This window comes from Leptonychotes weddellii, chromosome 11, assembly GCF_054177405.1.
Source record: "Leptonychotes weddellii isolate Sample4059 chromosome 11, ASM5417740v2, whole genome shotgun sequence".
Lineage (NCBI taxonomy): Eukaryota > Metazoa > Chordata > Mammalia > Carnivora > Phocidae > Leptonychotes > Leptonychotes weddellii.
In genome coordinates this window covers 34,621,230-34,646,030 of record NC_138379.1, presented here as the reverse complement: position 1 = coordinate 34,646,030, position 24,801 = coordinate 34,621,230, and the positions used below count along the sequence as shown (strand labels likewise).

Genomic DNA, 24,801 nt, shown 5'->3' with positions numbered 1-24,801 from the left:
GTGACGTGGCGGGGATCGCAGACAGGAATCCGAGCGCCCGGCGAGCGGGAGGTATTGTCCGTCACCCTAGGCTTTGTCTTCGCCTGCTCACCTGGCCGCGGGCACGTCCTGGCCGCTGCAGCCCAGAGCGGAGTGTCAGCCGCCGCCGCCGCCGCTGCCGCCATGGTGTCCCCGGTCACTGTGGTGAGTGAGCGAGCGAGCGAGCGAGCCAGTGTCCGGCGCGGCCGGAGCCCACCGGCCTGGGGACTGGGCTGCGGCAGGCCAGGCCGTCGGGGGCCGAGGAAGGGCAGGGATGCCGCGGCGGTCGGCGTCCCCGGGCGGGAGGCGGGCGCTGTCTAGTGCCCCCGCAGGACGGACCCGTGGCGCCCCTCCTCCACGCGGCCCCTGCCCGCCCGCGGGAGGGAGGAAGACAGTGGGCACGTGACTCGGAAGCGTGACTTTGTTGATGTCTGTGTGTCTGACGGGGGTCGGCGGGGTGGCTGCCGGGGAGAGAGAGGGGACAGCAGCTGGCCGCCAGGTTCTAAGTAGGCAGACCACAGGGAGGCGTGGGAGAGGGCGGAGAAGGGCAGCAAGGTGACTGGGACCTCCTGGGAATCCTGGCCCAAACTTGTTTCCTGGCGTCCCTCATCCTATAAACAAGCCTGGGGCGCGGGAGGGGACGCCCCTAAGTCCAGGCAGCGTTGGTAATGCGCTGGAAGAAGAGGGGTCATTCTCTCTTGACATCTCTCCCTATTCAGACTTTCTCAGCTCGAACCTTTGTCTCTTCCCCACCCTTCCTCTTCTAGTGTTGGATTCTCTATGACTGTCAAAGTCTCACCAGCTACTACTACTACGGCCTGTTTCTCCTTATAGGAAATATGGGGCTGGGGGAGGGGTATGGAGCAGAGGTTGATGCTTCCAAGGACTGGCAGGTGGTTGCTGGGGAGAACTGGGGACTGTGGGGTTGCTCATCTCCTCCAGTCTCCTCCTCTACCCATGCCCCTACCCTGACGAGCCTGGATGGGGCAGATCTCCATAAGAAGGGACTTAGTCATCTTTTCTCCCTGCTCTCACCCCTGGCAGAGCAAGGGCAGGCTTGGACCCTGGACCTACCCATCTGCCTCTTCCCAACCTCCTTCATCACAGTCTGATCAGTCCTCAGGTAACCGGCAGTCTGGGAATCCGTGTGTTCCCAGAGCCTTGTGCTGGACAGCTCACCCAGCCAGAGTCACAATCATTTTGGGCAGAGTGTGTGTATACAGGGAACCTCAGCAGTTCTGGATCACCCACAGAGACCCTGTACCTTGAAGCCCAAAAAAAGGAGCTTCAGGGGATCACAGATTCAGGATATCTGCAGTAGCCCCCTCCCTCAGCTTGGAGAGTACCTGAAGTGGCCTTGGACACACCTTGCTTTAGCTGCCCTCCCTCCTAATCTGGCTGAGGCTGAGTCAGCTGCTCTAACTTCCCCCTCTCAGTTCCACATCTCCTCCCAGCCAGTCTGTTGGCTTCAGATCAAAAGCTGGAAAGAGAACCCCTCCCCTGCTTCCTTCCTCTCTTTTTGATGAGCTTTTGAATTGCTCTTGTTCTCTGGGAAATGAGACTGACCAAGAGACACCCCGCCCCTTCAACTCCCCAATCCCTGAAATGGTTCTCTAGCCAGCATCCCTATTTCCTCTCCTTGCTCTTGACGGTACCTTGAGGCTGGTACCTTTCAGGGCAGCTGGAACAAAGGCTGAAGAGCAGACTGGCCAAGGAGAGAGCCTGTGGGGCTGAGGGCCCACCCTCACACATTCCTGGCACTCACCGGGTGTTGCCAGGGCCCTAAGCCTGTGCCCTGGCCCCACTGTGGAGGATCACGAGTTGGCCAGTTGTGGCGTCTCTGTGGTTTCCTGCTGACTCCGCTTCATTCCAGACAGCTGGTGGTTGATGCTGGCAGAGAGGGGTTAAAGGGGTTTTGGGGAGGGACAGGGAGGAGCCAGAAAGGGAGAAATATTGCCTGCAGGAGGGGACTTTATCCCAAGATCTGTTTTCTGCCCAGCGAGTGACTATTCCGGTCCTGCTTTGGGCCAAGAATGCCCACGGGCAGCAGGAACAGTGGAGCCCTTCCCCTGCCTAATCAGTTAAGCCTCAGGGTGATGATGGGAATGTTCATACTCTGCTGGCTGGTTGCGGCAGGCCAGACTGGCTTTCTGTGTGTCAGTTCTCCCTACTTGGGGGGTGGGTCTGGCTCTGGGGTGGTATACGTCTGGGTTGAGGGTGCTGGCTCGGAACACATCTGTGTGCTTCTGAGCTCCAAGTGCTGAGTGCTTCCCTTGTCCTGTGTCCTCCAGGTGAAGAGTGAGGGACCCAAGCTGGTGCCCTTCTTCAAGGCCACCTGCGTGTATTTTGTGCTCTGGCTGCCCTTGTCCAGCCCATCGTGGGTCAGCGCCCTCATCAAGTGCCTGCCCATCTTCTGCCTCTGGCTCTTCCTTCTGGCCCATGGCCTAGGATTCCTGCTGGCCCATCCCAGTGCCACCCGCATCTTGGCGGGGCTCGTCTTCTCCGCTCTAGGTGATGCCTTCCTCATCTGGCAGGACCAGGGTTACTTTGTGCACGGTCAGTTGCCCCAGTAGCTATCTGGGAGGAATCCTGGGGCTGGGTGCCAGAGGGTCTTAGGTGGCCAAGGATTTGGGAGAGGGAGCTTTTGAACAAGAATATGGGGAATCTGAGGGTTTCTGAGGCCAAAGACTGTGGGGCCCTTGTTGGAGGATTACCTTGCAGATGATCTGGTGATCAGTTCTAGAGTTTCTCAGGGGAAGGGAGGGTGTATCTTCACCTCTGTGGATTTCTTCCCACTCCTGATACTCCCCAGACAAAGCTCCTGGGTTTTCCGAAGCACTCCCCTCCTACCCCAACCCTGTTCCTCATTAGTCCCCGAACCTGCCCTCAGCATCCCCTCATCCCCTCTCACTCCTAGGTCTGCTGATGTTTGCTGTGACCCACATGCTCTACGCCTCGGCCTTTGGCATGCGGCCATTGGCTCTGCGGACAGGTCTGGTGATGGCCGTGCTGTCGGGCCTGTGTTACGCTCTTCTCTACCCGTGCCTCTCAGGTGTCTTCACTTGTCTGGTGGGGGTCTACGTGGCCCTCATCGGCTTCATGGGCTGGCGGGCTATGGCAGGACTACGGCTGGTCGAGGCGGCCTGGCGCTGGACTGAGCTGGCGGCAGGCAGCGGCGCGCTGCTCTTTATCATCTCAGACCTGACCATCGCCCTCAACAAGTTCTGCTTCCCCGTGCCCTACTCACGGGCACTCATCATGTCCACCTACTATGCTGCCCAGATGCTTGTCGCCCTATCAGCTGTTGAGAGCCAGGAGCCACTGGAAGACTACAGACTGAGCAAGGCTAACTGAGAGGCCAGAGGCTAGTTACCCCTCTCTCCTCCCGGGGCAGGGGTCCAGAACCTGCAAGGACTGGGTCAGGATGGCTGTGGGCCTAACCTGGGGCAGCAGATACCACCCAGGAAATGTACAAGTTTGAGGGGGTGAGCAGGAAAGGGATCTCTCTAGCAAAGCTAGTGGTCCGCAACAATTCGGAGAGCTAAAAAGAGCCAGCCTGATTCTCCTTGCTGGAGCTGAAATTAGACATCTCCCCACCTCTTACCCCATCGGGACTGTCAAAACCCCTCTGGAGGGTGATGGTGCTCAGAGTCTTGTCACCCCCGGCCCACTTCTTCTAGATAGAAAAGTCTGACTCACCCACTCCCACTCTTTCTGATCTGCACAGAGTTGAGGGAAGAGAGGAGAAATGTGAGCTGAGATGACCCAAGCCCAGGGCTTGAAGCCCCTTTTGCAGGCCCCTAGTTGGGAAGATTGGATGAGAATGGAGTCTCCCTTTCCTTCATCTATCCTTGTTACTTGAACAATCTCAATTTCTCAGTGTTGGTGGGAAGGTGAAGGGGTGTCTGTCCGGGTAGGTGAGACTGGGGACTTCATTGGCCTGGGAGCTTGCGTTACCAAGGATTCAGGTTGGTCCCATCTCTCTCAGAGGCTAGCCCAGAGTGCAGGGCCACCACCACCAGCCTTAGACCCCATCCCCAGGGCTAGGGTGAACCATGCCAAAGGAAGGGGCCAGCCTGTATGTGTGTCTGTGCATGTGAGTCCGTGTGTGTGTGTGGTCTGTCTCCCAGTCTATGTCTGACTCTGCCATCTGTCTCTGTCCTGCTGTCTAAGTCTTATAGGGAGAGGGCCTCAGGGAGTTGCTGAGGGGGTGCTGAGCCTGGCTTAGAGAGCTGGGACCCCACCCTGCCTCCATCAATGCTTTCCTCTCTGCCCCTTCTGCACTGGGAGCCCGAGGAGGGGGCTCCAATGACATTCTAGGGTCATAAGACCTAAGGCATATTCAATGCAAAAGGAGCAAGGATGGGACAATTCCATCCTTTGCTGCTCATGTGAAAAAAAAATAAAAACCAAGGACCATTGACTGTCTTGCTTGTCTGCCTGTGTGGCATGTGGCTGTCCTGGAGAGGAGGGGGTGGGACATGGTGCCAGGGGCCCTGGATGTCCTTACAGCCTGGGTCACAGTCCTGGCCAGTGCATCTTGGCGCCAGGCTGGCTCCCTGGCTCTGGTGACATGGCGCTGGTTGGAGTGGGTCTCACTTCCCCGGTCACGTGTATGGGCGAGGATGTAGTTCAGGAGGATGGGGGATGGGTAGTATTTACCACCATCCAAGTTTCTCCTTGATACATTCCCCTGCGCACGGGTGCCTGGCCACCTTTGGTAAGTCTTAGTTACCCAGTGTCCTCTGCTGCTGCCCACCTCCTCCCGGACCTGCTGCCTGCTCCAAAATGATCCAGATTCCCATCAAGCCTCTCCTCTCTCCTTGGCCTGTGGGCTCAGTTAAACAGCAGGGAGGAGGGAGATTAGATTGGTTGATTTGTACTTTAGATGGGAAGCCCTGGCGAAACAATGGAGTGGAGTCACTCCACTCCAGGGGCATTTGCATCTTAATGGGCAGTGCCCCGACCCAGAAGCAGAAAAGGAAGCCTTGGGTGGTGGTGAATATGCCCTTAGTAGAGAGGTTGTAGAGTTGTAGAGGAAGAGGCTCAGTCCCATGTGGGTGATGGGTGAATCAGTGATTTCCAAACTAGGATTTTTTACAGATTTGTCCCCCTGGTGGGGGACAGTGAAAGAATAATTTGAGGAAGGAGGCTCAGAGATCCCCCTATCCTTGTGTGATGTCCAGTAGTTTCTTATGATTTTTTTTTTTTTTAAAGGGAGAATTCTGCTGTAAAACCTAAGTTTGAAACCTAGTGAGCTGGATGACCAATTCCTTCTAGCTCTGAGATGCACTAATTCTGAAATAGTGGGAACCCTGGGCACTAAAGAGGCAAGGCCCTGATCCCCTCAAAACCCAAAACTCTGACGACAGACCTACCTGGTGAAGAAATGGGAGGGGGGGACCTGGAGAAGGATGAAGCCTATCAGGACTTGCTGTCCCTTGCCCTGAGGGGAGAGGAGGGTGCAGTGTGGCTGCAGGGGTCGGGGGAAGCATGTCAAGGCCCAGTCTAGAAGGGGCTGCTCACTCCCAGTGTGCGTGGATTTGGACTAAACTCTTGGACTCCATGCTCCGTGTGTCCCCATCCACTCCCAAGTCCATGTCCTTGGTCCCTACTGCACATCACCCTCAGGAACAGGCAGGGGTGAGCTTAGTCAATTTATTGTCCCATGCCTTCGTGGACTGTTTACATTGACAAGCACCAGAGAACTAACGGGGCTGCCCTCACTGGGGCCACACGCAGGATAGGCCCCGAAACCACATATCCCAACATCCTCCTGCTGCTTGGGCTGGGCCGGAGCTCACATAAGGTACTTTGACTTCTTCTGCAGACTTTCAGTGACTGATGCTAGAAGGGACTTGTCATCTTTGTCTGAAAGCACAAAACAAGTATTTGTCAGTGTTAATGTTGCTAGGAGGAAGGCAAACTCCAAATTGCTGGACTTACAGTTAAGGCCCCAGTCTCCCAAGATCAGTTGACTGTATGGGGCCAAGAGCTACCAGTTACTCAGCCCTTAATATTTGCCAAGCATTGCGCCAGGCACTTCTACGCACTATCTCATTGAAGCCTCAGAACAGCCCTAAGGGACAGATGAGAGAGCAGGCTCAGCGTGGTTTGCCAAGGTCACACGGCTGGACAGCAGTGGAGCCAGGGCTCTTGGCCCACGTGCTTACAACCCGAATTAAGTTGTCAGGGATTTCTCTAGCTGTGGAATGAAAGCTGGATGTCTCCCACCGGGCCTTCCCTGGCCTACTTCTGTCACACAGTTCCTCCGCCACAATGGAGGCACCATCTCAGGGCCAGAAAAGGAAGCCTTGGGGGCCAGACGTCTAGCCGAGTACTTGAGAGAGACAGCGACAGGGCGTGGCACCTGCCCCAAAGAAAGGCACCTACAGCAGGACACCAAGGGTCTGCCATGGAGAGTTCAGGGAGTGGCAGAGGATGAGGCTGGAGAAGTAGATGTGAGGAGGAGCCTTGCTGGCTGGGGTTTTCTCAAAAGGATCATGGAAAAGTTAGGGAGTTAAAGCAAGAAGGGAGCGGGGCAGGTCAGCTTTGCATTTCGAGAGTTCATGCTCCTTGCTGTGTAGTTGTGAAGACAGTAGAGTGTGTAGGAAGAAATAAGATAGTTCCCCTACATGGACGCACCTGAGCGGAGGAAGGGTCTCCACTAGGTTCCCTTCAGTCTTTCCCCCATTTGTACTTCCCGTCTATCCTTATCCTAGACCAGTAGTTTTCGGTCTCGGTTGTATATCAGAATCCCTTGTCAAATCTTGTAAACATAAAAATTCCTTCCAGAACCCTGCCACAGAGATGGTGACTGGTGAGTCTGGTTTAGGCCTTATCACCAGTATCTTTTTCAAAGGCAAGTCTAGGCCCACCAAGGGCTGCAAACTACAGTCTGTTGAACTCCCAAGTCTGCAGGGGCCAGGCACATAACAAATGACACCCAGAGGATGGGAGAGAGGAACCAAGTATGGCCATTTGGTGAATGTTTACACCACCGGATGGCAGAGGAAATAAAAAACGGCGCCAAGAGACGGCCATCTCGCGCCTCTGGACCCGGTGGGCCGCAGGGACGCCTCCCCGCCCCCAGCCGGCCCTGCCCGGTGCCCTCACCGAAGACCGTGAGCGTGCAGCTGCTGCGGTCCTTGCCCAGCTCGTTCTCCACCAGCACGCTGTACTCGCCGCTGTCCTTGAGCGTGCAGGTGGGGATGACGAGCGTGCAGACGCCGCTGGTGGAGTTGTACCAGAACTTGGAGTTGGCCGTGATGTTGACGTCACCCTTGTAGAGGGTCACCGTGGGCCGCGGGTTCCCAAGGAAGGCGCAAGTCATGGTGCAGTCCTGGCCGCGCAGCACCGTGTGCGGCTTAAGCGGGGTCAGGAAGCGCGGCGCGTGGCGCCAGTCCCTCTGCTGGTACGGCTTCGGCTTGGCGCTCAGGTCCTCGACTGCGCGGGGCGGGACGCGGCAGGCGGTGAGCGCGCCCGGGACCCCAGCCGCCGCCCGCCCGCTGAGAGCCCCGAAGGCGCCCCGGAGACCCAGCTCCCCGAGCCCCGAGCCCCGGGGGCCTGGGCTACATTCCCACGCGCTAGCAACTCTGGGGCCCCGACTTGACACTGGCGTGCCCGAGATTCTCCTTCCGCCACCCTCCCACCCCTTGTCACTCCACGGTTCCACGATCAAAGCCAGGTGCGCGGGTTTTTACCCTTTTCCAGACGCGGGAGTCCTAAGTGCTTGCCAGCTTCCAGCCCCGGCTGTTCCCCGGCTGGTAACTGCCCACCCAGACTTTCCCCGGCGTCATCTCAGCCTCCACGGTCTCCTCTCGCCTCCACTTAGCTCATTTCAAGTTTCCCCGACCCTATCCCCACCCTTAACCCCTTCCCTTCCTGGACATCACCCTCGGGGACCCTCCCCAGTCCTCGCCCCCGTGGACCCCCGGCTCGGCTCCACACCGCCCGCCTTCCCCTGTCATCCCTGCCCGCAAGGGCACCTCCCCACCCCCACGTTGATCCCACCCCTCAGAGTACCCAGAAAGTATCTCCTCTGGGCTTCAGGGTCGCTACTTCTCTTCCCAGCATCCCTGACGTTAACCTTTCCACCTCAGCGGTTCTCCTCCCTGCCATCGGGGATATAACCCGAACCCCCGAGTCCCCCAACACTCACTTTTGTCCTTGTTGGTGAGCCAGGTATCCTTGGAGTCGAGCGGGTCGCTGTCACCGATTTCGTTGCGGGCCACCACTCGGAAGTAGTACTTCCTGCCGGGGAGTAAGCCTGTCACCGTGTACTTGTTGCTGAAGACGTGGTCGGCTGCCGTGAACCAGGCCGCGGTACTGGCATCCCGCTTCAGGATGACGTAGTGGGCCTCGCTGTCCTCCTGCACGTCAGGGCTGTGGTTCCAGGTCAGAGTCACTGTGTTGGGGACCTCCTCAAACAGCTGTAGGTTTGTGGGTGGCCGCGGAAAATCTGGAACGGCCACAAGGTCCGTCAGCCACCCTTGGGGGCCTGAAGACTTGTGCCCTACCCCAGCCACCTGCCAAGCCCTGCGGAAGATGGAATGGGGAACGCCTCTTCTTTGAGTCTCAGGCCGCTGGTGTTTTGGAGGCAGAAAGAACTTTCTGAGGTGCAGCTCTGCCATTTACCAGCCCTGTAAACTCTGAGACCCATCTCCTCATTTGCAAAATAGGGCTAACAGTAACTCCCGCAGAAATGTTGAGTAAAGTGCCTGGCACATAGTAACTATTCAATAAAAGTTTATCGCTTCATCCCTTGAGGGCTTAAGGCTTGATTATAAAGCTTCTAGCCCTCACTATGAGGTCACTCCAGTTCTGAATGGACTCATCTCCTCCTGTCCCTCCCGCCTCCCACTCATTTTCTGCTCTCCCTCTGCCAACCATACCTTGCATATGCCCCCGAAGCTCACCAGATACGAGTGCAGAAACCGAAACAAGGGTTTGGTCCTAGTTCAATGCCTCTAAGGCTTCTGGACATTGGGAAAAAGTGGAAACAAACCTCCCCATCAAGGCAAAGGCCGATAACGTCTTGCCCTGTGGCGCCAGAGCAGCCTTCACTACCTTCCGGCATGACTTGAGGGTGGCAGGAACTCGAGCAGCAGTGGGGAGCTCGGTTTTGGGGTGTGTGCAAGGACGCCTCCCCGAGGCCTCCGCCCGCTGTCGTACCTGCCACCCACACGTGGATGTCATAGTATGCCTCTCCAAACTCGTTCTGGAGCAAGATGCGGTACACCCCTGAGTCGGAGCGCCTGGTGCTGTTGATGAGGAACTGGGAGTGGTTCTTGCCCTTGGTGATGGTTTCCCGGCCCTTGGTGGGGATGCCATCTTTCTGCCAGATCACGTTCGGTGCGGGTGAGCCCTGCGTAGTGACAGGAGATTGGCAGTGGGGTCACCCAGGTGATATTTGAGGGCAGGCCCTCTCCCAATCCACTGTCGAGGGGTCTCCTGCCAGGCTCTAGTGCCAGGCGTCTGGCGAGGGGCAGAGACAGAGATTATGATAGCTAGAGCAGCCATCTTTGTTGAGTGGGGGGCACCGGGGGGCCAGGGTCTGGAGCGACTCACAGAGAAGGCAGCATGGATGCAGAGGGCTGTCCCAGCGCGAACCACCATGTGACTCTTCAGCCGGGCACTGAGGTCAAACTTGGGGGCAGCTGAGGGAGACGGAGGAGACAGAGGTGGGGCCATGGACTCAGCTTTAAACCTCCCCCCAGAGCCTTTCCCAACCTCTCGTCCATGCTCTCACAACAGGTCATACCTACAGCGGGCAGCCCCAACACTGTGAAGCATTTAGTTGTTCCTCCTTTGTCTTCCCCCGTTAGTATGTAAGACTCCAGGCCAGGTCCTGTGTCTTATTTGTTTCTATATTTCTAACACCTCCCTTGGCACACAGTAGGTACTATTTGGCATACAGTGAGTGGTGTTTTTTTTTGGGGGGGGGACAGGTCACCCTTAGCTCTGTCTAGGCACAAGTATGGATGACTTCGTTTTTTTTTTTTTTTAAAGATTTTATTTATTTATTTGAGACAGAGAGAATGAGAGAGAGAGCACATGAGGGGGGGAGGGTCAGAGGCAGAAGCAGGCTCCCTGCCGAGCAGGGAGCCCGATGCGGGACTTGATCCAGGGACTCCAGGATCATGACCTGAGCCGAAGGCAGTCGCCCAACCAACTGAGCCACCCAGGCGCCCTGGATGACTTCTTAATCATAGCATCACCCAGTTTTTCCCTGTGGGATGAGGTCCCAGAGAGGAAAGTATGGGGCCAGGATGTTAGGGCCTAAACCCCAGCTCTCTCTGCATCCTCACCTGGTGGTGGCATGGCACGGGCCCCCTCATCCAGCTCCACAGGCTCCCCAACTCCAGCCTCGTTCACAGCTCGGATTCGGAAGAAGTATTTCTGCCTCTCGGTGAGGCCTCCCACCACATAGCAGGTGCCCGAGATGGGGATCTTTGTGCACTTGGACCACTCCTTAGTGTCTTCAGCCCGCATCTCAAGGATGTAACCGGAGGGTGGGTCTCCCTCTGCAGGCTCCTGCCAGGCCAGGGAGATGCTGGAGTTGGAGGAATCAGACACGTGCAGACCCTGCACCAGGCCTGGGGGTTCTGGGTGGCACAGACATCCAGTCAGCCTTCCGACTCCTCTGCACTCAATCCCGTACCCAGTTCCCACATTCATTACCCCTGAAACCTAACTTCCACCACCTCTGCCTCCAACTCCTAGTTAACACTTTCCACACCAACCCTGCACACTCAACAACCTCCAAATTCAATTCTCTCCCTGGATCAACCCTTTCACCCTTGAAGTCAATACCCTCCAAATTCAACGTACCCTACACCCTCAATCCCCCTATATTCTAAACTCCAGCCTTTAGTCCAACTGTCTCTACCACATCCATTCATGTGCAGTACCCCCACCTCACCTCCTAAATCAGGACCCTCCCAACCATCTACCCTGCAGCCCTACCCAATCCTCAAATATGCATCCAACACCTTACCTAACCAGAAATACTCAGAGTTTGATAACTTTTTTTTCCCACCCTGCCTCCTCGCTGTCCCTGACTCTCAATCTTTATTTGCTGGCTTTCTTTTGGGTGTGAATCCTGTCCCTCTCTTAGGCTGGCAGACCCCAGAAAGTGGAGACTGTGTGGTAGGGTCACCCTGTTAGACCTTCCCAGAGAAGAAATCCACTGTCTACCTTGAGTGGGCTAATTCTACTATGTGTTGGGGCTTAGCAGCCCCCTACTCACTGACAGGGTCCTTGGCTACCACTGAACTGGATGCCATACTGGGCTGTCCAGGGCCTGCCTTATTCACAGCTATAACTCGGAATTCATATTCTGTGTCCTCCAGGAGACCATCCACAGTGCATTTGGTGTCTGAAATGGGAATTTGAGGGGTCATGAGGCAGGGGGTCCATGAGATGGGAGACCATAGAGTGAGAGGACATGGAAGGGGGGGTTATGGGATGCTATTAAAACCCCCAAAGGAGTTGGGGAACAGAATATGTTCAGGGCAGCAGGAGTGCTTAGGTCCACCCAGCAAAACCTCCCTTGGTCCTCCTGGGCCTCTCTCCCTAGGACCTCACCTTGGATGGGGTCCTTGTTGACTGGCACCCATAGGTTACTGCCTTTCTTCCTCCGCTCCACAATGTAACCAAGCACTGGGGCTCCCCCATCCTGGGTAGGGGCATTCCATGTGATGGTCATGGCCTCTTTGGTCACGTCAGTCACTTGAGGCTGGGAGGCAAGACCAGGGGGCTCTGTGGGAGACAGAGGGCAGAGGTTGGCGGGGGGAGCATGTAGATGGTTGCCCACCCTATGCTGATCTCTGGCTCCCTCCTTTAAGAAAACCCTGATGATTCTTAACTGTGGTTGCACATTAAGATCAAGTGCAGAGTTAAAAAAAATACCCTCACCAAAAGACACTGTCTGGGTTTTACCTCCAGATAGTTTAATTTAATTGGCCTCGGGTGGCGGCCAGTCATCAGCACGTTTTCCAAGACCTCAGGTGATTCTACTGTATGGCCAAGACTGAGAATCACCAACTCGAATCTACCAACCTGTGTCATTCTCAGTGCCACAGTTCTTAATGTTCTGGACACAGGGAGACATGGAGACCAACTGGGAGGAGTGCAGCAAGCAGTTAATTAGCATTCATAATTAAAATGCCAATGTTGTCAAGGGTTTTCTTTGGGGGAAGGTTAGAACAGATTCAAGGTTATCTCTAAAGTAACATCACTCCCACTGGGATTTGGGATGATTCCTGGAATGGAGAAACAAGTGGAATCATTTCCCTGGAATTGAATGCACTTCTGGATATACACACGGGAGTGTGTTGTGCATGAGATCTGACTGGGAAAAGTCGAGAATTCCCACCCAAGATGATGTTCGGCTCTTACTCTGGATTCTGTCTGTCTCATAGGATAGCTACAGAGGTGACCCCAGGGAATTCCCCCACAGACTAGCATTCCTCACTGTCTGACCCCTGAGTTTCCCACTGAGCATGGGGCTATCTCACTGACCAATGGGATTTCCTGCAAACACTTCATCTGTTTCCAGCGGGTCGCTCACTCCTTCTGAATTAACCGCCAGGATACGAAACTGGTAGGCTTTCCCCTCTTCTACCTTGTTGGTGGAGAATTTCGTGAATTTGCTGTCCACCTCGCCTATCTTAATCCAGGCCTTCTTGCCGACCATCCTCCGTTCCACTATGAACTGTGTCACTGGCCGCCCGCCATTGTCCTTGGGAGCCTTCCACTTCATGTGCACACAGTTCCCCGAGAGTTCCAGGAACTCCACCCGGCCCTGGGGAGGCTTGGGACGGTCTGAGGACAGAAGAGAGCGTCAGAATGGGAGCCAGGGATGAGAAAGGCTTTATCCCACCTGCTGGAGGTCCAGCCAGACTGGGGGATAGTTAGAGTCTGAGCTTTGTGGATGCCTCGCCCTTGTCTGTGTTCACTGCCCCTCCTTGTAAGACTTGTCCAAAGAGTTGGATCCTTGGCCCCCTGAGACTCTCACTTGCCTAGCAATGGGGGGACTGGGGACCTGAGGGTCTCCTTCCAGACAAGATCTGCCCCTCCTCTCAGCTTCCAGAACTCCAGTGCTTTCTGGTATTAATAGTTTATCTTATGTTATAATTACATGTCTGCTAGTTTTCATCCCTTTTGGGTTGAGAGACTGCTGGGATACTTCCATCTCTGTCCTCAGCACTGAGAACACAGAAGAGCTCAGTCATGCTGCTGAATTGAATTGAAACCCAAACCTTCTCACTCCATAGCTTGATGGCGTGGGGTGTGTGTGTGTGTGTGTGTGTGTGTGTGTGTGTGTGTGTGTTGACTATGAGCTCACTAAGGCCAGCTCATCTCTTTCCTTAGCCTTATGTTTAGACTCATCCCAAATCCCATTCCTACCCACTCCCATTTTTCCAACCTCATTTTATCCTCAACCGTATCTCACCTCCCCTGACTTCATTTCATTTCAACCCCCAAAACTTCCCCACCAACCTCACTTCTATCCCTAAATCCCACCTCTTTCACTTCATTTCTACCTTCCAACCATGTCCTCATCTTCAAGTCAGTGACAACACAACCTTGGAAGGTCTATTATGTGGTCGTGCACTCCGCTATGTGCCTTAGATTCACTTGAAAGAGATACAAAAAGCAAACTAACAAAAGACCAAGTCATCCTGTTGCAGGTAAGAAACTGAGGCTTCAGATGGTTCATTGACTTGCCCAAGGCCACAGAATTAGGAAGTTAGGAAGTGGGCTTCTGGCTGCGATCCCTTTCTCAAGCCCCAGCTCCAGCGCTACGCCCACGCTCAGCGCTGAGCAGCAGGTACGCTCAGCCCAGCCCAGCAGGGTCCTGCCCTCACCCAGCACACTGAGGTGCAGACTGGCTGTAGCTGTGCCGTGGTCATTCTTGAGCTTGAGCAGAATAACGCCACTGTCCTCACGCACGCAGTTGGAAATGGTGAGCAGCGCCTGGTCCTCCCCGCGCTCCATGGACACACGGTCCTCCTCCGTCACCTCCACGCCGTCCTTGTACCATGTCACTTTGGGCAGCGGTTTAGCCCGGAAGGGAACCTTGATGTTCGCAGTGTGGCCCACCTTCACAGTCACGGGGTGCGCCCCCAGTGCCTCCAGCACGGACGGGTCGATGGTAGGAGGATCTGTGGGGCGGCAGGGCAGGGTCGCCCAGCAGGAATGGGGGCCGGGGCGACAGGGGGTGGAGGAGGACCCCATGCGGGTGGGGGAAGAGCTCTGAGCACGTGGGCAGGCCAGGCCTGGTTGAGAGTTGCCTCTAGGGGGTGGTGACCTTACCTGCAATGAATACCGAGGCTTCGCTCTCTGCACCCTTGGCCCAGAATGTGTACTTGCCCTCGTGCTCCGGGCCCATATTGGGGAAGATGAGCTTGTGCACTGCACCCTGCTTCACGATCTGCACGCCGGGCAAGTCCGTGATCTGGGAGGTGGGCGGGGGGCGAGGGCGAGGGGCGGGCGTGTGAATGTATGCCCAGTCGACCCCTTCCCTCCTTGGACCCCTTCTCTATCCCTTGCCTCAGACCTCCTTGCCATCCTTCAGCCACACGCCCTCCACCTTCTCGTCGTTCAGCACGACGCACAGCTCAGCCAGGCTCCCAGTAGCCGCGTGCACGTCAGACAGCCCGCTCTTCACTGTGGCCAGACGCTCTGGGGAGAAAGGGAGCAGGGGCTAGGTTAGGGTGCTGGGGGCAGAAAGGACTCATGGGAAGATTGCTGGTGGCCATGGCCAAGGGAAGGAGCAGGGGTGCCATGTCTATCAAAATAATTTACGATTAGCAGGAAGTTTGGAAATGGTCAATGGGTGATTGGAGAATGGAGCAAGTAGGTGGGAGGTTGGGGAAAAGTTAGTTGCACTGGGAAATGGCCAATGGGGGGCTTATCATCGGAGGATGGTCAGTGGGGACTTGGGATGCTCAGCTGGAGAAGGGGAGTAGATGGTGTGGATGCAGGTGGTTAGCGGAGCTAGATATGCTAGACTGTTTTTAGGAGTTGAGGGTGGTCAGGGACAGTGGGGAATGGTCAAGGTTAGTGAGTAGGGGCTGGGCAGGGTCAAGGAGTATAGAATGATCAGGCCTGCTAGGGATGGTCAGAGTCTGAAAGTGAAGGATGGATAAAGTCAAGGGATTTCAGATAGAGTTCGAGAGATGGGGTATGATCAGGGTCTAGGAGGTAGAGATGTTCAGGGCCTGGGAGGTCGAAGATGGTCAGAATTTGGGAGATGGGGGTGGTCAGAGTGGGGAAGTAGAAACTGATCATGGTCTGAGGAGGGTTGGAGTCAGTAGGGGGCTGATCAGTGTCCATGGTAGGGAGCTGTCAGGACTGGGGGGGATTGGTCAGTGGGGACTGACAGGGTGGGTGTATACCCTCCACGGTGACCATGGCAGTGCTGTAGTATTCAGTGGGGTCTCCATCCTGCATGGCCACCACCGTGTACTCGCCACTGTCACCGAGCAGTGCATCCTCAATGACCAGCTCTGCTCGCTTGCCCTCATGGCTCATGCTGTACTTGCTGCTGCGCTCCAGAGGATGCCCGTCCTTCTTCCAGTGCAGTGTCACATCCTTGGACGTCAGCTCACACTCAAGGCATGCACGGCTCCTCTCTTTCACACGTACGTTCTTTAGGGCTCTCACAAACTTGATGGGGATGCCTGTGGACAGATAGATCTGGATCTGCACCCAACCCCGACATCCCTTTTCTGCAGCTACCTGCCGCCTTGCTCCTCTTTTTGGTCCCAGAAACACAGGGACCTGTGACATGGAATGTGTTTGTGTGCAACATGTGACCCATAGAGGTAAGTGGCAGGGAGAGTCCCAGCTCTATCCCTTATTTCCTAGCTGACTCTCTCTTGAATGCATTCACTCCCTGAGCCTCAGTTTCCTCATATGTAAAATGGGATAACAACTTTTACCTCCTCACAGCATGGCAGTCAATATCTCTAATGCCCCTTTGGAACTCCAGCCATAATTGCACTGTCTTTCTGGTGTCTGGGCCTTGATACATGCTGTTCTCTCTGCTGAGAATTTCCTCTCTTCTTCCCCATTTGCTGAAAGCTGAACTCCTTTTTTGTTCCTCTGGGAGAGAAGCAGCTTGGCCATCACCTCATCACATCCTTTCTGACATCACCTAGTGGTGCCCCTTCTTTGGGTTCCCACATCCTCTGTGCCTCTCTCTGTCACAGCCATGATGATTCCATGTCACATGTGTCAAGTGCGGTTCACACGTGTGTCATGCTTCTGGGTGTACCCACCATCATGTGTAACTCTCCAAACTTGCTCTCATATAAGAACGCAAGTGGTTAAGAGGGATATGCTAGAATATATGAGATTAGAGACAGAAGGGCTAATAATCTCTTGACCCATTATCTCCCAGCTGATAATAAGACCCTAGCATGTCTTGACTCCTTGCTTGAGAACTTATGTTCTAATTCACACCTGCCTCCCCGACTATACTAGGAGTTAGTGAAGAGAACCCTCTGTCTTTCTAGTACCCATCGCAGGGCTTTGCAAAGAGAGATGGATGGATGGATGGTTGGGTGGATGGATGGATGACTGCCCACCTGGAGGTGGCTGTGGCATGAGGCCCACCCCTCAAGCTCTGGCCCAACCACTCACGGTCAATTGTGAGCTGGGCCTTCTGTACCAGGTCCCCCACCTCAGCAGAGAACTCGCCCGCATCACAGAGTCTGGCATCCTTAATCTTAAGTGTGTGGGTCAGACCATCCTCGGACACTGTGATTTCATACTTTTCGTCCCTCTTCAGCTCCTTCCCGTTGAACTTCCACACAAAGTTAGGCATTTTCTTGGAGAGGCGGATCTCGAATACAGCTGTCTGGCGCTCTGTCACTTTCATTGGCTTCATCTCTCCCAAGAACTTTAGGGGCTCATCTGTGGAAGAGTAGGAGGGGCAGTCACTGGGCTGCAGCCCTGGTCTCTCCTGAGGGGTGGGGTGATGAAGGGGGCATGGAGATTCAGGGGTCACTGGCCTCCTGTAGCCCACAATTGGGGAAAGCATCCTTCCTTTCATTCTGCTTGTGACCCCTTCCCATGATGTTCATATGGTCTCCTCCCCAGTTATGTTAACACAGCAATTTTACAAAGCACTTATGTAGTTTTCGATAAGTGCCAGGCACTCTTCTAGCCAATTTACACATATTAATGCATCCAATTCCCATATAGGTAGATTTTACTATTATTCCCCATTTTACAGATGGGGAAACTGAGGCAAATAGAAGTTAAATAACTTGTCCCAAATCACAAGCTCACAAGCTCATAGTGAAGCTAGGATTCGAGCCCCACTAGTCTCACTCTGGAGACTGTGCACTTAACCACAATGCCACACTGCCCCATGGCACTTACTATCTCATAGTCCTCTCCCCATGTTTCCCTCCTCCATTAATGTCCATCCCCATACAGTCCTCAACTGCACAGCCCCACAGTCCTCTCTCCCATATCCCCATGGACCCCATCCCTGGCTATTCCTCCCTTGACCCTGACTGTCCTCTTTGCCCCCCAGATGCCCACACATTCATACCCAGCACTGTGAGTTCTGCTCTCATCCGCTTGTCACCCACGGACAGGCTGTAGGTGTCTGCATCATTCATGTTCACGTTGGTAATAACCAGCATGTACTTGGTGCCCATCTGCTTCACATCATACTTGCCTAGGGAGTACTGGATCCTCAGTGGTTCATTACCCTGCCTCATGAAAAAGGTAGAAAAGCTGATGAAGGACTTTAAGAGGAGAATTCCAGAGGTCCTCATTCCCCAAGGCCAGCCTAAGCTGGAGGGTGCCATGTCTACCTCTCTAAGATCCTCAGACACACCAGAGATCCCTAAGATCTCTTTAGCCTTATCTTCTGGCTCAGTGGGACCCAGGATCCCTGCTTCCTGTGAGACCTGAGCTCTTAATGTGACCTTCAGGACTACCTAACCCAGCCTTTTCAGATGGCTAGACTGAGGCATAGAGAGAGGAAGGTAACTGTCTCAAATCAAAAAGCAAAGTGATGGAATAGCTAAGACTAGAGCCCAGCTCCCAGTCAGTTTCAGTCATACCAGGAGGCATCCTCTTGCTGGGATGGAAGAGAGGACCTGGTTGGTGGATAATGAGGGGGGTCTGTGAAGGGAGGGGGTACAGAGAGGAAATGATATTGCCAAGGCAGGCCCTGCTTAGGTGCCCCGCCCTGCCCCGGCCACCTTCATCCATATCATCTTGACATTGGGGTCCTTCAGCTCCATGATGCAGTCAAAGACCACAGTGGTGTCAATCTTGGTCTCTATGTCTTCCAGGGGCTTCAGAATCCGGATGGTCTGTGAGATTGTGATAATAAAATGGCAGGCATCAGGGACATCTGGAGCCTGACCAGTGTGTTAACCCAATGCTGGAGGAACCCCCTAAAGGTCTGGGCAGAAATGACTAGGCTGATTGGATAGCCATGATTCCCCCCCCCCCACTTCCTGCCACTGAAAGCCTCTAGCACTTAGGGGGAGACGATGAGAAATGAACCACCATTTGCAGAACTGTCACTATGTACCTGGGCCCATTACATAAGTCTTCTAATTCCACTGTAGATGCTTAATAATTGAGAGTTGGTTGAGTGAATAAATGATGACAACGCAAAAACAAATGAAAGAGGAAAGCAGAATTTTCATTTTGCAAATGAGAAATTGAGGTTCAGAGGGATGCCCATGTTCACATAGTTAATAAGGCAGTAGAACTGGGATTTGAACCCAGGGCGGTCTGACTCCAAAGTCCATGCAAGCACATTAGGGGGTAGAGGAGAGAGAAGAAGTAAAAGGAAGGCAAGTTCCTTTCCTGCTCTCACCCTTGAGCATGTGTGTGCAGGCTGGAGAGGCCTTGCCACTGGGGGACACACAGGCACTAGAACTTCTGGAGAGACCCAGACCCCTACCTGCAGACCCCTGCCCCACTATGGGCACTGACCTCCACCTCCACTTTCTTCATCTCTTTGAGCTTCTTGAGCAGCCCCCGGAAGTCAGTGAAACCATACTCCATGCAGACCTTCTCAAAGTCCTTCTTGGGCACCTTGGACAGAATCTCCAACATCTCTTTCTCACCTATCCCCTTCTGCTTCTTCTTGGGAGCAGGGGGTGCCCTGCGAGGAGGTGGGTACCAAGCTTGGACTCAGCACCTCCCTCTGAAGACAGAGGGAGCCTCTCCCAACCTTGAGATTCCCCTCCCTACTTCATGGGTTCTAGGAGCCTGGGTCATTAACTCAGGGCCCTGCTGAAAGGCCTTCAAGAAGCCCTAGCCTGGAGGGTGGAGGGACAGCACCCCAGGCAGAGGGGCCTCCCAGCCTCACCTCTTCTTCAACATCTTTTTGAAATCCATTTTCTCTTGACCTGAGGACCAGAGAGATGGACAGGGTCAGACAGGGGGAGTCTGGTCCCTAAGAGGAAAGGCCAGGAGGAGGGTGCTGACTCACATTCTGTCACCAGCAAGGACACGGTGTAGATGGCATCTGCATGGTCATTGCTTGCGATGCACTTGTAGTTGTCAGAGTCATCGGAGGTCAGTGGCTCCAGCTGTATCAGAGACAGGCCATTAGTGAGGCGGGGGGGGACCCCAGGGAGACTCTCTGTGAGAAGGGAGAGGAGTTGAGCGTTGGGCATATGTGTGGAGGGCTGAGCAGCCTCTATGATTTGGAGGTTCCAGGTAGTAGTCAGTGTGAGTGTGTGTGTTTGTAGCCTGATTCTGCATGGGATTCTTCTTCTTGGCTGTGAGCTGGAAGACAGGGACTTCCTCTGAGTTATAACTATGTGCAGTTTCTATCAGTGGGATGGTATTCCTTCCTTTAACACATATTTACTCCTCTGTACCAGGCACTGGGCTGAGCCCGAGGAAACTGGTGAATTAGGCTGCCTTGGTGCCTGCAGCATGGACAGCCCAGTGGGGCCTCAGAAGGTGCTTGCTGAATGAATCAATTTGTGTAAGGGGTGGCCCGTAGGGGGACCCTGGGGCAGCTTGTGTGTGCTATGTGGGGCTGAGGGTCAGTAATGGGACCATGAGAGGAGAAGGAACCGAGTTCTGTCTGTGGGGGAGAGGGGAGGCTCTTTGCCCTTCACAGTGGTAAGTCCTGGCAGGACCAACTGGGACAGGTCTCCGCATGACCCATCCCTCCTTTTCCTCAAGGGTCTAGAGCTAAAAGATGCAGAAGCTGGTTAGATCTAAAGATGATCAGCCCTTGGTGAGAGTCTGTTGGAAGGCTCCCTGAAGAGCCCAGGAACCCTGACCTTCACCCGGACACTAGGCTTGGTTCCTCCCTCTGTTCCTATCTGCCCCTATTTAGCCTGACTCCACCCACTACGGCCCCGCCCCTTCTAGCCACGCCCACATATTTGGTCTCTCTTCCCTTTTGGCTCTCTCTCCTCTGGAACAGCTGGGTCTCTTCCGGTGGGGCCTGCCCCTCCTTGGCTTTGCCCTAGTTCTGCTTCACTTCGCCCCTGAGTTTGGTCCCCTGCTCACTCTAGCAAGGCCTCAGCTCCTCATTCAGCTTCTCTTATCCTGCCCCTCCTCTAGGGCAATGACAGCCTCTTTTCCCATGGCCCAGTTCTTGGGTTGCTGTTGTGGCTCTCTTGTCCACGAGGGGGGCTGCAGCATGCCCTGGGGTCCCTGCCTCTGGCTTCATCCATAACTGGATCTCTGGCTCGGGTCCCCACACCTTCAGCACATGCTCCTTGTTAACGCTGTCGTAGAACATCTTGGCCGACTCCTTGATGGGGATGCCGCTCTCTCTCTTCCAGGAGATGTTGGGTTTCGGGTTCCCCCACACCCGGGCTCGGAACACGGCTTTATCCCCTGCAGTGGGCACAGGACGCACGTTCACCTCCTAGCCTCCAGGCCGGACCTTCTGCCTGCACCCTGCCTCCTGCCAGGGATCTCACGTCCGCCCTGGGCAGGGAGGGACCCTCAGCCTGGCACGGCTGATGTTCGTGAACTGGGGGTCAGTGGGGTGGTGGTGCGGGTTGGGGCACTGGGAGAAGAATGTGAAGCAGTTAGAGGCGTGGGGAGGAGACACGGGGAGCAACGCACCCTCAGATGCGGTGACCGGATGAGGTTTCTCCACGAACTCTGGGACGCTCTCGCCGGGAGGGATGTCAGAACTTCGAGTGACCAAGCTGAAGAACTCTACGGTGCTGGAGGACTTCCTTGTCACGACTTCCTCTGTGGTGGCAGGTGAGAGGTCAGAATGGGCTCCAGGCAGAGCTCAGCCCGGGATTGGAGGGCTGATCTTTTCTTTACGGGACAATGGAGCATTTTAGGCCAGCGCGGGGACTTTGGCCAGGAAAAGAGGACTTAAGAGTCAGTGGGTCGTTGTGTTATGGCAAATTTCAAACACCAGGGGGAGCCAACTCCTCTTACCTTCATTGGACCACAATATTGGGAGCTAATTTTTTTTTTTTTAAAGGAGACTTATTTTGGGGGGTTTTCTTGATCTCCTGGACTTCTCTCCTGGAAGTTCTGGTCCCCCAGTTGCCTTAAGAGGGGCCAGGGCTTTCTGCTTGGGAGGCCTGGTAGCTTAGTTGAGCTCTGCTGTAGGCCTTTCCCCTGTCCTTCTGTGGTTCAGCATTCATTGCTATGGGAGTAGTAGTGATTTTTGAGTGAGGGACAGGAAACATTCCCCCTCCAGGGGGGCTATATGTGGGCATCTCCTTATCTGAGAGAGCATATTCAATGTGGTAGGGTAACTCTATATTTGGAAAATGAAAAGTTGTATTTTCAGCATAAACTACAGAAAATCTTGTTGGCTGGTGAGCTGACAGTTAAAAACAATTGCTCTGATTCACGGAGCACCTTCCTTGGGTCAGGAACTGTGCTAAACACATTTCAGAGATTATTCTATCTCATCCTCACAATACCCCAGTGAAGTAGGTGCCTTCATTATCCCCGCTAATCCGAAGGACTGAGATGCGAAAAATGTCTTAAGAAACTCTGCGTTTAGAGTGTGCTGGCTGAACCTGACCTGCAGATGTGTGGTATTTGACCTCGTCAATGGTTAAACAAAAAGGAGCCCTAGATCTAAAAATTGAGAGATTTCACATAAACATTCAGATTTCTGGATTCTCAGCCCTGAGCTCATACTCCCGTATGGCAACGGTCAATGGGCGGTGACTAGAGGGGGCCCCTCTAGGTCGGGCATGTCCTCTGCCATTCTCCTCTGTCTTTCTTCTGGCATTTACATTCCCTGCCTGGACCCTGTTGGCCAGTGGTTTTAAACTCTAGCTGCATGCTAGACTCTCTGGAGAGCTTGAAAAACAAACAAACAAAAACACACCTGATTTAGCAGTTGAGTCAGACTTCTGTATTGCTCCTTTTTCATTCCCCTTCCTCTCTGCCTGCTACACTAAGATAATTCCAATGTGCAGCCAGGGCTGAGAGGCACTGCTATAATCACTGAAGTTTGCAACTTCTGGTCTCGCGTCCCAGCCGTTCTCCTTGCGTTGCCTCAACTGACCAGCAGGAGTTGGTATAGAGCTTTCATCTGGCCCTGACCTCCGTGCACAGAGGAGTTGGAAGGACTCTATCCCTCCAGGACTTTGAGGGAGGGGCAGTGACTGGGAGGAGATATTGGATATCCTGGCCCCTGGCCATCTTTTAATCACTTTCCACTAGAGACATGACTAAAACAATCTGTTCTGCTCTGAGACCATTTCTCAGCTTTCCCTTGGATCTGCTGTCCCCCAAGTTTGGTCCCCAAGGATTGAGAGCCTGGAAGCTTAGGTCACTTGTTTATGTGTTCATCCTCTCTCCACTGATGGCTCCAAATCTCCTATTTCTGAAGTGGAGCAGGGTCAGCATTACTCAGATCTAGGACGGTAGCTACATCCCTAACTTCCTCTGTGCCTGCAATTCTGCCATCAGAGATACATCCATCTGCCTGTGACCCTGTTTCCTCAAGCAATTAAGCTCATCAGTCACTCATACACATTCACGGGGTTGACTTTTCCTAAGCTGTTTTCCAGAAGATCTGATCTGTGGGTAAACATCCCACTGGCTGAAGCTTTCTCAAAGCACAGATTAGGAGAGGGTTGCTCTTTGCATCTCGGGCTCCTGAGGGGTCCCGGCACTCACAAAGCCTGAGGCCACCCAGGGAGTGGATGTGGAAGAAGAAAGGCTGCCCTTTCCCGATCAGCCCTCCCACCCACTCTACTTGCCTCCCACAATCTTGGTTGTCTGGGAGAAGGTCTGCATGTGGGTGGTGGAGCTGGAGAACTCCATGGACACGTGCTCCTGCAGCATCTGCTGGTGGTGAATAGTTGTCATGGTGACAGCAGGCGTGGGCACTCACCTGGGAGGACCAGGGAGAGGATGAGGCCATGAAGGACAAGGAAGGGAATAGGAGAGAGATTCAGAGAGGTTATTCTGCTCACGTGCGTGTGTGTGTGTGTGTGTGTGTGAAGGGACAGGGCAGGTGGACACAAGGGGAGATGACTGTGCACAGGGGAGGGTGAGGGGAAGTAGGACAGCAAGCCTCTTCTTTCTGGCCTTTCTTTTCTTCCCTTCGTGTCTCACCTTCCCAGGATGGTTACAAGGACCCATGGGCCTGTCATCCCCACCAAGTAATCCCAACCCATTCCAAGTCTCAGGGGGAGAGAATGTAGGGCTTAGATTTACCCAGGGAACCAAGTTAGGCCCAGGGGGAGCTGAGGATACATATTGATAGCTACATGGAACAAGGGAGGTGGTGCTGGATATTTCAGCAGGAGGGAATGAAGTCAGACCTAAGAAGGAACTTCCTGACTAAGCCATACTTCAGTGGGCCTTAAAAGGAAGCCGGGGATTTTCCTCCTGAGCCCTGGGGACCCCTGGCATTGGTGGAATGCTAAGACAGAGGATGGCATGTGTCTACAGCTCTGCTTTCATTTGTGACTGGGTAAAGACAGAGGTTGAGTTTTCATGTCCTATACTTCTTTAAAAAAATCGGTAATTCAATCTCATAGTTAATAAAACAATATAAACATCTATATGAAGAGGCTCCCTCCCACTCCTGAACCCCCAACTCCTAATCCTCCCCCAACATGTAACCACTATAGTCTCTCAGCTCCTTCTGGAGCGCCTTCATGCAAATACGAGTATGTTTTTACCCTCATCCCTTTTTTGCACTTCAGGGAGCCCTCCTATATACACTCTTCAGCTCTTTCTTTTTCATTTAATACATCTTGGAGATCTCTCCAAACCCGTTCATAAAGACTGTCCTCATTCTTGCTAACAGCTACACAGTGTTTCAACGGATGGATGTTGCATTTTTATTTAACCAGCATGGCAGTTTTTCCATATGAAAGAAACCGATGTCTGAGAGAAATCACCTGTTCGAGGTCACTCAGACTAGAATCCTGGCCTCTTGACTCCCAGTCCACTGCCCTCCCTAGGGACCCAAAAGCCTGGCTCTAAGCCAGTTCGAGGCTAAGCTTCACCTCCCCGCTATGACAGATCTCTGCCTGGCCTGCTTCCACCTCTGAGCTCTGAAACTGTCACCAGCTAGACCCCAAGAGCTGATCTTTTCTCCTCACCTGCTTGTACCCAAACTCTGTCCCACATTTTTCCTTAAGCTCTTCTTTCCAGCTTATCTCTTCACTCAGGCAAAAGACCCGAGGGGCCTAACATCCCGTGATAGAAACCGAAACTACCCCTCAAGCAGTAACCATTGCCTGGACGGGGGCTCTGTCAGCTCAGGCGGCCCAGACCCGTCTGAGCTCACCGCCCCCCTCCCCCGCCCCCCGA

At 54.1% G+C, this 24,801-nt stretch overlaps 2 protein-coding genes and 1 long non-coding RNA gene across 4 annotated transcripts in view; 2 read left to right on the top strand and 1 right to left on the bottom strand.

Annotated features, from left to right (window-relative positions):
• On the top strand, nt 1–8,778 carry LOC145716179 (uncharacterized). The gene is made up of 2 exons (XR_014138649.1): nt 1–51; nt 8,203–8,778. It is a non-coding gene; the product is annotated as an uncharacterized LOC145716179 (long non-coding RNA).
• On the top strand, nt 59–4,441 carry TMEM86A (transmembrane protein 86A). 2 transcript variants are annotated; one of them, XM_081798480.1, is made up of 3 exons: nt 59–183; nt 2,310–2,529; nt 2,936–4,441. In XM_081798480.1, the coding sequence occupies exons 1-3, from the start codon at nt 163–165 to the stop codon at nt 3,370–3,372; spliced, it is 678 nt and encodes a 225-aa protein (XP_081654606.1). In that variant the 5' UTR covers nt 59–162; the 3' UTR covers nt 3,373–4,441. The 2 variants fall into 2 exon arrangements, with proteins under 2 accessions (XP_081654606.1, XP_006746792.1); XM_006746729.3 differs by having other exon boundaries at nt 2,310–2,574.
• IGSF22 (immunoglobulin superfamily member 22) overlaps nt 5,671–24,801 on the bottom strand; it is a 19,550-nt gene continuing 419 nt past the window's right edge. Inside the window, exons 2-23 of the mRNA XM_081798481.1 lie at nt 23,235–23,368; nt 21,112–21,243; nt 20,741–20,877; nt 19,505–19,604; nt 19,382–19,421; nt 19,003–19,174; nt 18,255–18,368; nt 17,594–17,756; nt 16,675–16,947; nt 15,426–15,710; nt 14,585–14,709; nt 14,341–14,482; nt 13,893–14,189; nt 12,544–12,846; nt 11,608–11,781; nt 11,270–11,398; nt 10,329–10,625; nt 9,589–9,677; nt 9,193–9,385; nt 8,180–8,479; nt 7,135–7,464; nt 5,671–5,889 (exon numbers count right to left, since the gene is read on the bottom strand). Of these exons, the coding sequence (XP_081654607.1) occupies nt 5,819–5,889; nt 7,135–7,464; nt 8,180–8,479; nt 9,193–9,385; nt 9,589–9,677; nt 10,329–10,625; nt 11,270–11,398; nt 11,608–11,781; nt 12,544–12,846; nt 13,893–14,189; nt 14,341–14,482; nt 14,585–14,709; nt 15,426–15,710; nt 16,675–16,947; nt 17,594–17,756; nt 18,255–18,368; nt 19,003–19,174; nt 19,382–19,421; nt 19,505–19,604; nt 20,741–20,877; nt 21,112–21,243; nt 23,235–23,343 (3,975 nt within the window). The 5' untranslated portion in view covers nt 23,344–23,368 and the 3' untranslated portion in view covers nt 5,671–5,818. The remainder of the gene's footprint in view (nt 5,890–7,134; nt 7,465–8,179; nt 8,480–9,192; nt 9,386–9,588; nt 9,678–10,328; nt 10,626–11,269; nt 11,399–11,607; nt 11,782–12,543; nt 12,847–13,892; nt 14,190–14,340; nt 14,483–14,584; nt 14,710–15,425; nt 15,711–16,674; nt 16,948–17,593; nt 17,757–18,254; nt 18,369–19,002; nt 19,175–19,381; nt 19,422–19,504; nt 19,605–20,740; nt 20,878–21,111; nt 21,244–23,234; nt 23,369–24,801) is intronic.